This window comes from Trachypithecus francoisi, unplaced genomic scaffold, assembly GCF_009764315.1.
Source record: "Trachypithecus francoisi isolate TF-2019V2 unplaced genomic scaffold, Tfra_2.0 Contig00010, whole genome shotgun sequence".
NCBI classification, from domain to species: domain Eukaryota; kingdom Metazoa; phylum Chordata; class Mammalia; order Primates; family Cercopithecidae; genus Trachypithecus; species Trachypithecus francoisi.
In genome coordinates this window covers 478,405-490,738 of record NW_022680460.1, presented here as the reverse complement: position 1 = coordinate 490,738, position 12,334 = coordinate 478,405, and the positions used below count along the sequence as shown (strand labels likewise).

At 49.1% G+C, this 12,334-nt stretch overlaps 1 protein-coding gene and 1 long non-coding RNA gene across 2 annotated transcripts; one reads left to right on the top strand and one right to left on the bottom strand.

Moving 5' to 3' along the window:
- Positions 1 to 2,531: 2,531 nt before the first annotated feature.
- On the bottom strand, positions 2,532 to 5,171 carry LOC117061974. Its single transcript, XR_004429296.1, has 3 exons — positions 4,713 to 5,171; positions 4,131 to 4,211; positions 2,532 to 3,605 (listed from the first exon to the last, which is right to left on the bottom strand). It is a non-coding gene; the product is annotated as an uncharacterized LOC117061974 (long non-coding RNA).
- Positions 3,932 to 9,143, top strand: GPR50 (G protein-coupled receptor 50). The gene is made up of 2 exons (XM_033232159.1): positions 3,932 to 4,244; positions 7,220 to 9,143. The coding sequence occupies exons 1-2, from the start codon at positions 4,058 to 4,060 to the stop codon at positions 8,896 to 8,898; spliced, it is 1,866 nt and encodes a 621-aa protein (XP_033088050.1). The 5' UTR covers positions 3,932 to 4,057; the 3' UTR covers positions 8,899 to 9,143.
- The last annotated feature ends 3,191 nt before the right edge of the window (positions 9,144 to 12,334 follow it).

Genomic DNA, 12,334 nt, shown 5'->3' with positions numbered 1-12,334 from the left:
TGCTAGTCTTATACATTAGAGTATCAACCAATGGTCCCATGTAGCTTTAACAAATGATCTAATAAATTCAGAGAAGCATTGGCCAGAGAAAGTTGGAGTGCATGGGACAGGCCTTGGCTGGCTGTCCAGCTCTACCTGGGGTGGAGGGGAGGTGTGAGCTGGCACTAAGAGGCCCTCTGCCTGTCTAACTTGGGCCAGGGTTTCTTGGGGCTAAAAGAGAACCCAAAATGTTCATAGCAGCATTATTCACAATAGTCAAAAAGTGGAAAGAACTCAAACATCCACCAATGAATGAGTAAATGAAATGTTGTGTATCTATACAATGGAATATTATTCAGCCATGAAAAGGAATGAAGTGTTGACCCATGCTACTACATTAATGATCTGAAAACATTATGCTAAGGGAAAAAAAAAGCAGATGCAAAGGCCACATATTGTAAGATTCTGTTTTTGTGAAATGTCCAGAATAGGCAAGTCCATAGAGAGTGAAAGCAGATTTATGGTTTCTAGGAGCTGGAAGGTGGTGGGGAGTATGGAGTGACTACTAATTGGTATGAGGTTCTTTTTGGGGCTTTGAAAATATTCTGAAATTAGATAGTGATGATGATTGCACAACTTTGTGTATACAAAAAACTACTGAATTCTACACTTTAAAGGGTGAATATTATGGTATATGAGGTATATGAATTATATATCAATTAAAAACAAACAAACAAACAAACAAACAAACAAACAAAAAACCCCAGAACAACAGCAACAAAAAAGAGAACACAAAGTCCACACTATTAAGGCCCAGAGCAAAACACCGTCCTATGAAGCTGGGTTATGGGAGAAAGACCTTGAGCTGAGAGGGAATTCAGCCTGGATTTAAGCCTTGGCATGACCTTGGACAAGTTCTTTCACCTCTCTGGGCCTCAGTTTTCCCAACTATTTAATGACATTGTTGTGAGAAAACATTTTCCCAATGAACTTTTGAAAACTATAGTATGCTTATTTAAAACTGTACTCACTAGTTACAAGCAAGGTATTATTATAGTGCTGGAGGGTTAAACAGAGAGCTTAGGACGTTTGATAAAAAGTAACCTTCCATTATTGCTGATGTAAATCAGAGAACTGAAGATGCAGGCAGTACCCTCATGTGATCAGAAGGATTACCCATTCCTGAGCAGAAACTGCTCACTTGCCCTCTCATTCCTCAGGGAATGTTCTAGGTTTCCTCTATTTGGATTGGATATCTTAATAGCTTTAAAATCTCAAATAAAGGGTTTATGTCCACTCCAGTTCTTTAGGGCCTCCTAACAAGCCTTTTAGAAAGAGACTTAATTAAAAATCCTGTGGAATCTTAAACCATGCACACTACACTCTATCCAATAAAGGACTCCCCCTTAACTTTTCCAAAGTAATTGAACTTACTTCACATGAGACTTGTTTTGCCTCTGCAAACAGGGACCAATTCTCTCCCTCATATGTATCCTTATAACTGATTCAGTATCTGATTTTCTTAGTACTGGGGCAATGTTTAGTATCTTTATTAAGATGAGTTCATAAAAATAAGAAAATTATTTTAACCAGATACATAATTCTGTCCCCCTAGATTATTAAAATATTCACCTTTTCCACTTGTCTAGTATTGAAAAACCAAGTCCCACCAGGTCACAGTCAAGTAGTGTCCAAGCAGGGGTAGGGGCCAGGGGGTCAGCTCACCCTCGCTCTCCTGCCTGCTCCTTAATCCCAGGGATGTTCAAGCCACCGCGGCGGGGAATTCCCGGGGGCTCTAGCCACCTCATCTCAGAAGTGTAGTACACTGGAGTGTAGGTTTGCAAGTTCTCCTCACAGATTTGTTTGGGGCGGGGGAGTCTAGTGTCTTAAGTCACTAGAGTGCTTGTTTCCTTTTTTCCTTCAAATGTATTTTGTTTACTTATTTGAATTCAAAATCGCCCCTTCCCACAAGTGAAGGGATCCAAACCTCGGGGAATCAGCAAGAACAGCCTGATGTGCATCCTACAAAATACTCCACTACGCGGACGGGCTTTTGACTGCCGGCCTCTTTACAGGGCGCACAGCTGTGCAGGGAGGACGGCGGAGCCCCTTCACTGTCTGCACTTACGAAAAAAATTGCGAGAGCGCGCGGCCGGGAGTTCCAGTTAGCTAGGGGCAGTGAGACAATGAATGTGAAAAGCCTCCAGGCGGGAGATTGTAATTCGCGCCCGATTCAGTTCACAGAGGCGAAAGCCGCAGGATTGGGGTGGGGGCTTCATTTTCAAACAAGCGGACACATTCCCACGTTAGGCTTTTTAGGTAGAGACAGTGTGTGCAATCTTGGTTTTCGACAGAGTCTGTTTTTTTCGTTAAAGGTATCTGAATGTTGAAGTTCGTCGCGAAACGGGCCCCTACCACTTTGTCCGTCCCCCTACCCATCCCGGGGCAAGGGGGCTGCTGTGTCCAGACGATGGCGCTCCCGGCCAGTACAACCCTCTCCCCTACTGTGGCCCGAAGACTAGTCTGGAACAAGTTTCAAGGTGTTTACTGAGATTTTGGAAGGCTTCTCGACAGGAGCCGTAAGTTTTAGTAGCCGGCAGAAATCCATTCCGGTGACCAAGGTTATTGAGGGAACGAGTGTCCGAATCGCGCCCCTTTAGTTTTGCCCGAATATTCGAATTTTCCGTGGTCCCCGTGCAGCGAGATCATGGGCGCACCGCAGGGGAACCGTGACGCACGGCGACAGAGATCCTCGGTGTGGAGGGCTAGGGGGACGGCCTGACAGGGATGGGGTCGAAACGAGAACCCCAGAAGGGGATGGGAAAGGAGAAAGAACGAGATGAATCCTTACTGAGGCAGGGGTCGCCGGTCAGCCAGCGGCTTCTTGGCTTTGCCGCCTGACACCTCCGCACCTTTCCCGCTGCTACCGCGCAGCTCCTTCAACCTTCCTGACTGCCCCGTGCCGCTCGGTAGAGAGTGCCGAACATCCCGAGAGGGGAGAGGCGTCAGAGCCTCTCGTCCTGGGTTTCCTCGAGAAGCGGGGACCCAAGAGAAGAGCTTTATTGCCTGTTTTACTTTTTCCCAAAGCGTCCCTTGGCTCCCGCCGCCAGGTTGCCGGCAGCTGGGAAGGAGACGAGCTCCCGCTCCCGTTAGCCCCAAAACTGAGGACCGAGTGGCCACCGCTGCCTTCCCTAGGTCCCAGGGTGCAGACCCGCTCCCCACTTCCAGAGTCGGGCTTAGGGTACATCTCTTTATGGAGAGTGCAAGACCTGGACCGGACTGAGCGGCTCCTCGCAGCTGCCGCTAAGGGAGCCAAGCGGCTCCTGGCGAGAACGGGAGGGAGGATAAGTTCCCTAGGGATTAGGGACCCACATTGGGGGTGGGAGCTCCCAGCAGTAGTCCCCTGTTCCCCGCAGGACACAGAAGGCTCTAGACAGGCAAGGACACGGGACGTGGGATGGACCGCACAAGGATACTTGCAGAGGCAAGTATCTAGTATTCAAGGGGCCACTGGCTATCCCCTACACCATCCTGGGGGCTGTGGACTGGCTTGGTCTAGCACTGGATCTTATGAAAGACCCCGTGCTCCCGCTCTGCAATCTACATCTCTTTGCCAGGTGTTTGCACTGGAGGAGGGAGGGAGAAGAACTTGCTAGAAACGGATGCGCAGCCACTGGTGGAGGGGTTGGGGGGGGTGGACTGCGAGCTAGTCAGGATGCTTCCAAGGTACCTGGGAGATTGAAGGGCAGGGCGGGCTGACTAGAAGGAAAGCACATACAAGGCAGTGGGAAGCAAGATGACACCTCAATGTGGATTTGCCCAATAAGAGGGGGTGGCCAAGGTGGTGGTGTTCAGGGAACTCTGATTGGTCGGGGGGAGGGATTTGGGGCGGGGCTAGCCGCCTCTTGAGGCTTTAAAAGCTCATCGGAGAGAGCGGGATGCTGTCATTTGCTCTCTGACTCTCAGAGAGGGAGGCACGCTTTCCTGGAGCTCCTGGTGACTGAACAGGTGTTTGCTGTCTGGACCTGGCTGCTGATCCTGAGCCTGCTGGGAGATCGTAAGGATCTCCAGGAGCAACATGGGGACCACACTAGCGGTTCCCAACCCCTACGGCTGTATTGGCTGTAAGCTACCCCAGCCAGACTACCCACCGGCTCTAATCATCTTTATGTTCTGCGCCATGGTTATCACCATCATCGTAGACCTAACTGGCAACTCCATGGTCATTTTGGCTGTGACAAAAAACAAGAAGCTCCGGAATTCTGGTAAGTCACCCTTTCTTCTCCCTATCCAGTGTGCAGAGACTTGCAACCCGTAGGGCGTTAGTTTTTGAGCGCCCCAAATAGAGACTCTATGGACAGTGCCCTCATATTGAACATCCCTGCTTCCAAATTCCCCGCAAGCCTGGGGGTGGTAGTATTCTGTCCGGGCCCCCTAAACGTAGAGGTTCTCAAGGCCGAGAGAGCACAGAGAATTAGCTTTGGGCATCCAAGTGCAAAGCGTTCCCGTGGTGCGCGGCAGCCCGAGGATCCCTGTCCCGTCGGGGTCTGATGCGGAGTGAGCCGGCACCCGAGCGGGAGAGTAAGGCGATTCACCCCGGTACAGCAAGCCGAGCCGGACGCCGCAAGGGCTGCCGCGCTGAGGCAGCGCGGACCGAACTGACGCGGAGGGAGCAGCGGGGCTGCGAACTGCTCTGTGAAAGTTAAGTTCGCAGCGGCCGCGGCGGCGCTTACCAGAGCGCAACGCAGTGGCCTCTCCCTAGCCGGGCCAAGACCCCGCTCGCCGCTGCCCTGGGGCTCCAGGGCGGCTCCCGGGCAGATCCCGGGCGGCGGAGCACAGACCCCCGCGCCCGAGAATCGAGCAGGGAGGTCTGAGCCCGCCGGAGCCGAGCTCCGTCCGCCCGTCCCAGGGCGAACGGCAGAGAGAGGCGAGCGGCGGGTCGGGCACAGCAGGCGGTGGCAGCGACGGCGGCGGCAGCGGAGATCCCGAGGTCCGTAAGCGGGGAACTGGGGGTCGCAGGGCGGGCAGGCGAAAAGGCTTGGGAGCTGGGCATTGCTGGGGGTGGAGGGATAGAAGGCAGCAAAACCGAGTAGGAATTGGCGGGAGGGTGACGGGAGAGCTCAGAGGGGGCGATGGGGGACTCAGAGAGGCTGCAAAGGGCTGGAGTCCGGGAGCCGCAAGCGGGACTTTCCCCGCTGCTAGCCACCGCCGAAGGGGAGGGGCCGGGGGCCGGGGGCCGGGGCCGGCGGCGAGCAGGGCAGGAGGGAAGCGTGGGAGGATGCCGGGCGCTGCGACACGTGCTGGGGGTGGGGGCGACAGACACTGCAAAGCAGCTAGTCCGGTTTACAGGTTGGGCGGGAGAGGGCTCTGGAAGGGAGGGGAAAAGGCGAAGGCGCCCAAACTCCGAGTTGAGGCAGGGGGAGGGAGGGGTGGCGCCTGGAATTTCCACTGCCAGGTTCTCGATCGGCTGTGGCGAGGAGTGGGGACCTAAGGGGGTCTGAGAGGGTGGGAAGACCAACTGGATTCTCCCAGGCGGGGCGTGGGGGAGAGGTGGCGGCCAGAGTCTGGGGGATTACTTGGCTTGGGCAAGGAGTCACGAACACTGAACAAGTTTCAAAACGCACTGACTGGCACAGTCATTAAAAGTTTTCTTACAAAGTCTGGTGGGTGTCTCCGATTTCTCCTTCGTCTCCTGGAGTCGTGGGGCCATACACTAGGTCTTCACCTTCATCCCCGCGATGCGGTCCCGAGGTGCAGTCCCACGGAGTCCCGGGGGCGACCTGCGAAGCCCATTTTATTTCCTTTAAGTTTCTCCTTTTCTTTCTTTTTCTCCTTTTCCTTCCTTCCTACTATAATTCAAATAAAGGCTTTTATGGTTGTTGTGGTTTTGTTTTTAAGGCTTTGCCCCTTCTCTTTTCGGCTGTAGGTCCCTGAATTCATTACTTTGCGGGAAAACCCTAGAAAGAACCTCTTCAGTAGAAAGTGCTGAGGCCGAGTGCTGACAGCGCTGGAGGAAGGAGGAAGAAGGAGCCATACCCTTGCCCTTTACAAAAGCGCTCATTTTCTCCTAGTCCAAGATGAAGTGCAATATTTTGCCAAACCAATGCTAATTAGCAACGAGGTGTTTCCAAAGAAGAGGGCTCTGCGCCTGCACTTGGCCTCTTCCTTCGCTTTTTTGTGAAAGGTTTTACAAAAAAGTTCCCACCTCAGCCTACAAGACCGGAGTGGGAGTGATCCTTCTTTATCCTGTTTAACCTGAAGGCTCCAGTAAAGTTCAGTGCCCGGAGCTGGGAGCTCTGTGCAGGGCGCTGAATGTGCCAGTGCGCGGCTCTGCGCGTGGACGCGGCATGAAACTGAAACAGGCACTTCTGCTAATCCTTGCAGGAATTGTTCTCCCCCCAACCCCCCCTTGTCCCCCCTACCCCCACCCACCTCGCGTCACCCTCCCCGCCCGCCCCTCCTACTTCTTTGGTCTCAGACTAAATTTTACAGGCTTCCCTGCTTCCCCTCAGTTTTCACTCTTAGGTTACCTCGGAACGGTAAGTATGTGACTTGGCAAGGTTTTAGGTTACTGCTTGATCCCATCGGAAAAGACTGTTTAAGAAGATGGCCTCTAATGCCTTTTCTCAGAATCTTCTCTCTAGTAATGTGTTTATTATAAATGCAATGCTAAGCTATAGGAGGGAGATAGCTAATTTATCTTTTTCTAATTCTTTATTTATTTTTTCAGTTTGAGGCTTCCTGACATCCCTCCAGTGTCTTTCTTTGACCCCCACTCTCCAGCCGCTTTCCTAAAAACAAGTCCCTCTAGCTTACCTCTACTCCCCTCCTTCTCCCTCCCCCTCACCTCCAGTGAAGGAGATGTTTGCATTTTGTTTTTCTCTAAGATGTTGGCAGCATGACCCTGTCTCATTGTGAAGGCTCCTGGCAGGGATTTTGTGCTCACTGCTGTCTGTCTCATGTTTGCTTCTTTCTCAGAGCAGAGATGACGTTGTTTTGAAAGGAAAAAAGGTGGGCAAAGTACAGGTCTCCCAAACCTGGCTGTTCATCAGAGCCATGTGGGACCTGCTTGTAAATAAAAATAAAAACACAACTGCATTTCTTTAAAAGAATTCTAGAATTATAAATGGTCATAATCCAGCTGGCCTTCCTCTGCACCTTAAATGTGTAGATTTCTGCACTTAAACCATTTATTCTTCTCTGTCTTTCCCTTTTCTCCCTCCCTTGATATGTTTTTCAGGCAACATCTTCGTGGTTAGTCTCTCTGTGGCCGACATGTTGGTGGCCATCTACCCATACCCTTTGATGCTGCATGCCATGTCCACTGGGGGCTGGGATCTGAGCCAGTTACAGTGCCAGATGGTCGGGTTCGTCACAGGGCTGAGTGTGGTCGGCTCCATCTTCAACATTGTGGCAATTGCCATCAACCGTTACTGCTACATCTGCCACAGCCTCCAGTACGAGCGGATCTTCAGTGTGCGCAATACCTGCATCTACCTGGTCGTCACCTGGATCATGACCATCCTGGCTGTCCTGCCCAACATGTACATTGGCACCATTGAGTACGATCCTCGCACCTACACCTGCGTCTTCAACTATCTGAACAACCCTGTCTTCACTGTTACCGTCGTCTGCATCCACTTCGTCCTCCCTCTCCTCATCGTGGGTTTCTGCTACGTGAGGATCTGGACCAAAGTGCTGGCAGCCCGTGACCCTGCAGGGCAGAATCCTGACAACCAACTTGCTGAGGTTCGCAATTTTCTAACCATGTTTGTGATCTTCCTCCTCTTTGCAGTGTGCTGGTGCCCTATCAATGTGCTCACTGTCTTGGTGGCTGTCAGTCCGAAGGAGATGGCAGGCAAGATCCCCAACTGGCTTTATCTTGCAGCCTACTTCATAGCCTACTTCAACAGCTGCCTCAACGCTGTGATCTACGGGCTCCTCAATGAGAATTTCCGAAGAGAATACTGGACCATCTTCCATGCTATGCGGCACCCTATCATATTCTTCTCTGGCCTCATCAGTGATATTCGTGAGATGCAGGAGGCCCATGCCCTGGCCCGTGCCCGTGCCCATGCTCGTGACCAAGCCCGTGAACAAGCCCTTGAACAAGACCATGCCCATGCCTGTCCTACTGTGGAGGAAACCCTGATGAATGTCCGGAATGTTCCATTACCTGGTGATGCTGCAGCTGGCCACCCCGACCATGCCTCTGGCCACCCTAAGCCCCATTCCAGATCTTCCTCTGCCTATCGCAAATCTGCCTCTACCCACCACAAGTCTGTCTTTAGCCACTCCAAGGCTGCCTCTGGCCACCTCAAGCCTGTCTCTGGCCACTCCAAGCCTGCCTCTGGTCACCCAAAATCTGCCACTGTCTACCCTAAGCCTGCCTCTGTCCATTTCAAGGCTGACTCTGTCCATTTTAAGCCTGCCTCTGTCCATTTCAAGGGTGACTCTGTCCATTTCAAGCCTGCTTCCAGCCACCCCAAGCCCATCACTGGTCACCATGTCTCTGTTGGCAGCCACTCCAAGTCTGCCTTCAGTGCTGCCACCAGCCACCCTAAACCCACCACTGGCCACATCAAGCCAGCTACCAGCCATGCTGAGCCCACCACTGCTGACTATCCCAAGCCTGCCACCACCAGCCACCCTGAGCCCACTGCTGCTGACCACCCTGAGCTCTCTGCCTCCCACTGCCCGGAGATCCCTGCCATTGCCCACCCTGAGTCTGACGACAGTGACCTCCCTGCGTCGGCCTCTAGCCCTGCCGGTGGGCCCACCAAGCCTGCTGCCAGTCAGCTGGAGCCTGACACCATCGCTGACCTTCCTGACACTACTGTAGTCACTACCAATACCAATGATTACCATGATGTTGTGGTTATTGATGTTGAAGATGATCCCGATGAAATGGCTGTGTGAAAAATGCTCTCACAGGTAGCCAGGCAGTGGTCGCCTTTCTAGTTTGTTTTGCATATGTAATCCAAAGTGAGATACCTTACTGCATCTAGACACAGACACTGACACATAGAAATGGTGTAAGCTACGTCCACCTTTCAGGTGTACTCCTCCTTTACTTAATGTACTCTATTAAAGTGTGTGCCTGAGTGTGTGTGTGCTTGCTATTTTAGGGACCTTAATTTCCCTCAAGTTTGATGTCTGTTGTTCCAAACCTCCCTTTCCAACTATGGTCAACCTTCAGTCCTCAGTGATCCCTGAAATTTTAGACTTTGATTTTTTTCCCACTCTTGTGTCCCTCCTCCCCTTTCCTCATTTCCTCTGCCTTGTTCCGCTTTCTTCTCTTCTCCCATTCCCTGAGGGGGTTGGGAGAGGGTGCATGCACAATGCTAAAGGTGTGTTGTGGTGAAGGCTTCCATTAATGTGACTGCACAGCTTTATGTTCTTAAATGTGTACTCTATATTATACTTTTAATAGCAGTCAGAAAAGCGATTGTAATCAAGTACAAGTACTGGAAAGTTTCTTCCTAAATTTCAGCAACAACATATGACCCCTATTTGAGAATACAATTTGATAAGCTCTTATTAAAAATACATTTTTTTATGCCTATGAGATCAAATGGCAAAAGGAAAGATATGGGCACACAAAATTATTTCTATTTTTTGAAAATTCGAACATTGGTGCTTTTTATAGTCAAACATGGTTGCAAATGATAGAGGTTTTTACTTTATTTGTAATTATTTACCTTTTTAAGCATTTGCCAGGATTTTTTTTTCATTTAGTTCCAGAGAAATAAATCCATTCATAAACTAGTTTCTTCCCCTAAAATACAATCTTATGGTTGCTAGGATCAATTATGGTAATATTTTTTTCTTTTTTTTTTTTTATTATACTTTAAGTTCTAGGGTACATGTGCATGACGTTTATATCATGTATAACTCCCCAATGCAATCCCTCCCTCCTCCCCCCTCCCCATGATAGGCCCAGTTGTGATGTTCCCCTTCCGAGTCCAAGTGATCTCATTGTTCAGTTCCCACCTATGAGTGAGAACATGCGGTTGGTTGTTCTCTTCTTGTGATAGTTTGCTAAGAATGATGGTTTCCAGCTGCATCCATGTCCCTACAAAGGACGCAAACTCATCCTTTTTTATGCTGCATAGTATTCATGGTGTATATGTGCCACATTTTCTTAATCCAGTCTGTCACAGATGGACATTTGGGTTGATTCCAAGTCTTTGCTATTGTGAATAGTGCCGCAATAAACATACGTGTGCATGAGTCTTTGTAGTAGAGTAATTTATAATCCTTTGGGTATATATGCCTATGAGATCAAATGGCAAAAGGAAAGATATGGGCACACAAAATTATTTCTATTTTTTGAAAATTCGAACATTGGTGCTTTTTATAGTCAAACATGGTTGCAAATGATAAGAGGTTTTTACTTTATTTGTAATTATTTACCTTTTTAAGCATTTGCCAGGATTTTTTTTTCATTTAGTTCCAGAGAAATAAATCCATTCATAAACTAGTTTCTTCTCCTAAAATACAATCTTATGGTTGCTAGGATCAATTATGGTAATATTTTTAATATAAGTCATAACTACTCTTACCACAGATTTTTTTTAAACAACCTGGTATTTTTACAGTTTTTACATTATTATTTTCACTCAAAAGGGAATTTGAAGTAATGACTGGCAGCAAGAAGTGAATTGAATACTGCTGGGAGGTTGTAAATGAGCATTCCTCCTGGATGGGGAGGGAGGCAAGGAGGAGAAAGATGCCGACACCAATCAATGCCACCACACATCCAACATCAGCCAATCCCACCACACTTGGCCAAGGTTCAGCGATACACGATGTTAAGTCGTAGGTGTCTTATATTAGCACACTTGACAGACCAGGAAATGATTTTTCTCTACAATTCAAGAAAATGGCTGTTTAATAAAAATTTCCATTGCTGATTCAAATAGATACTTTAAGCAAAGTTTACTGTATGAAAGCTTGTGAGGATAAGTGGAAATGTATTATACTGCCTTAATTCTATTCTGTATTTGTGGTAGCAATTAAATAAAAGTGTTTTTGTGGCTTTAGTTTGTGGTTTGTTGATAAATTCATTTCTCCACTGGAGTTACTTATGGGGAGGGTGTACAGGGTGAGGGGTGGCCAAGCATTGACCATGGGGGAATCAGAAGACTTGGTGCAAGTTCCATCCCTGCTACCAGCTTGCTGTATGCCAGGGCAAGTCCCTTGACCCCTCTCACCTCAGTCCCTTTACTTAGCAAACTGGAGAGGTGGTGGGGAGAGGGGAGCATGCTGGGGTTGCTATGTTCTTCACACTAGTGCATTGGATGACCTGACCTGCCTGCTCTTGGATATCTGAACTGTACCAGATATGGCTCTGAAAAGAGACCCCTTTTTACTCCCCTGAAAGGAGTGAAGCCAGGCCCCAATAATGTCATGACCCAAAGGCTTCTGGAATGAAGAAACAGAGCTCATGAGGGAATGGGGGAGGCACAGGAGTGAGAGGCAGGAGGGCTGGTCGTTTGCTCTCCAGCTCAGGGGTGGGTAGCAAGACCCCAGCCACTGGGCAAAGCTCCTGATCTTAGAAATACAGTTTCAAAAGAATCTCTGACAATAAGGAAATGCTCAAAATACACTGATCAGCAAAAATCAAACTGAATTCAAAGTAATATACAGTAGGACATAATTTTAAAAAATATGCATACTTAACACATGCACATATAGACAAACAGTACACATATGCAGTTGTTCTATCCGGGCTTTCCCAGGCTGTGAGTATAGATAGACTGAGGTCATCTTAATGTTTAATGCCCGAGTTAAAGTGGTTTGAACCATCAAGGGCTGTCTGCCTGAGGGCTGCCTGCACCTCTGTGCCAAATTTCTGTGCAGAAAACATAACTAAAAGGGATGTTTATTCATGTACTTACAAACTGGTTATGGTCAGCTCCCCATCCATGTATTCCGTGTTCTCACTCTCCACTCACACCCAAGAGGTTGTTTTGCATGAGACTGCAAGTGTTAAAACCAAGGGTACTGTGTCCCAATGCTCCAAACTGCCACTCTCCAGGGGTTTACGGGGTGCAAGGTTTTGAGAGATGAGAGAGGTGACGAAAATTATCTGCCATTATTACAACTTTGTTCCGCAATTTTCCCCCAGTGCCTGAAGCAACCCCACTCACACCAAGTCTCCTGAAAGTCATACCAAGTCTCTTGAGAGCAGCCACTTCCACCATCTCTGTTTATCTCCTGCAGCTGCTGTCATCAAACTTGCCTGAGCCACAGCGCCTCCACCTCCGCGCCCATAATCACCTGGATAGGAGCAAGCAGCACTTCCACCCCAGTTCCTTCTCAGTTCCTTCACAGCCTAGAAACATTTTTT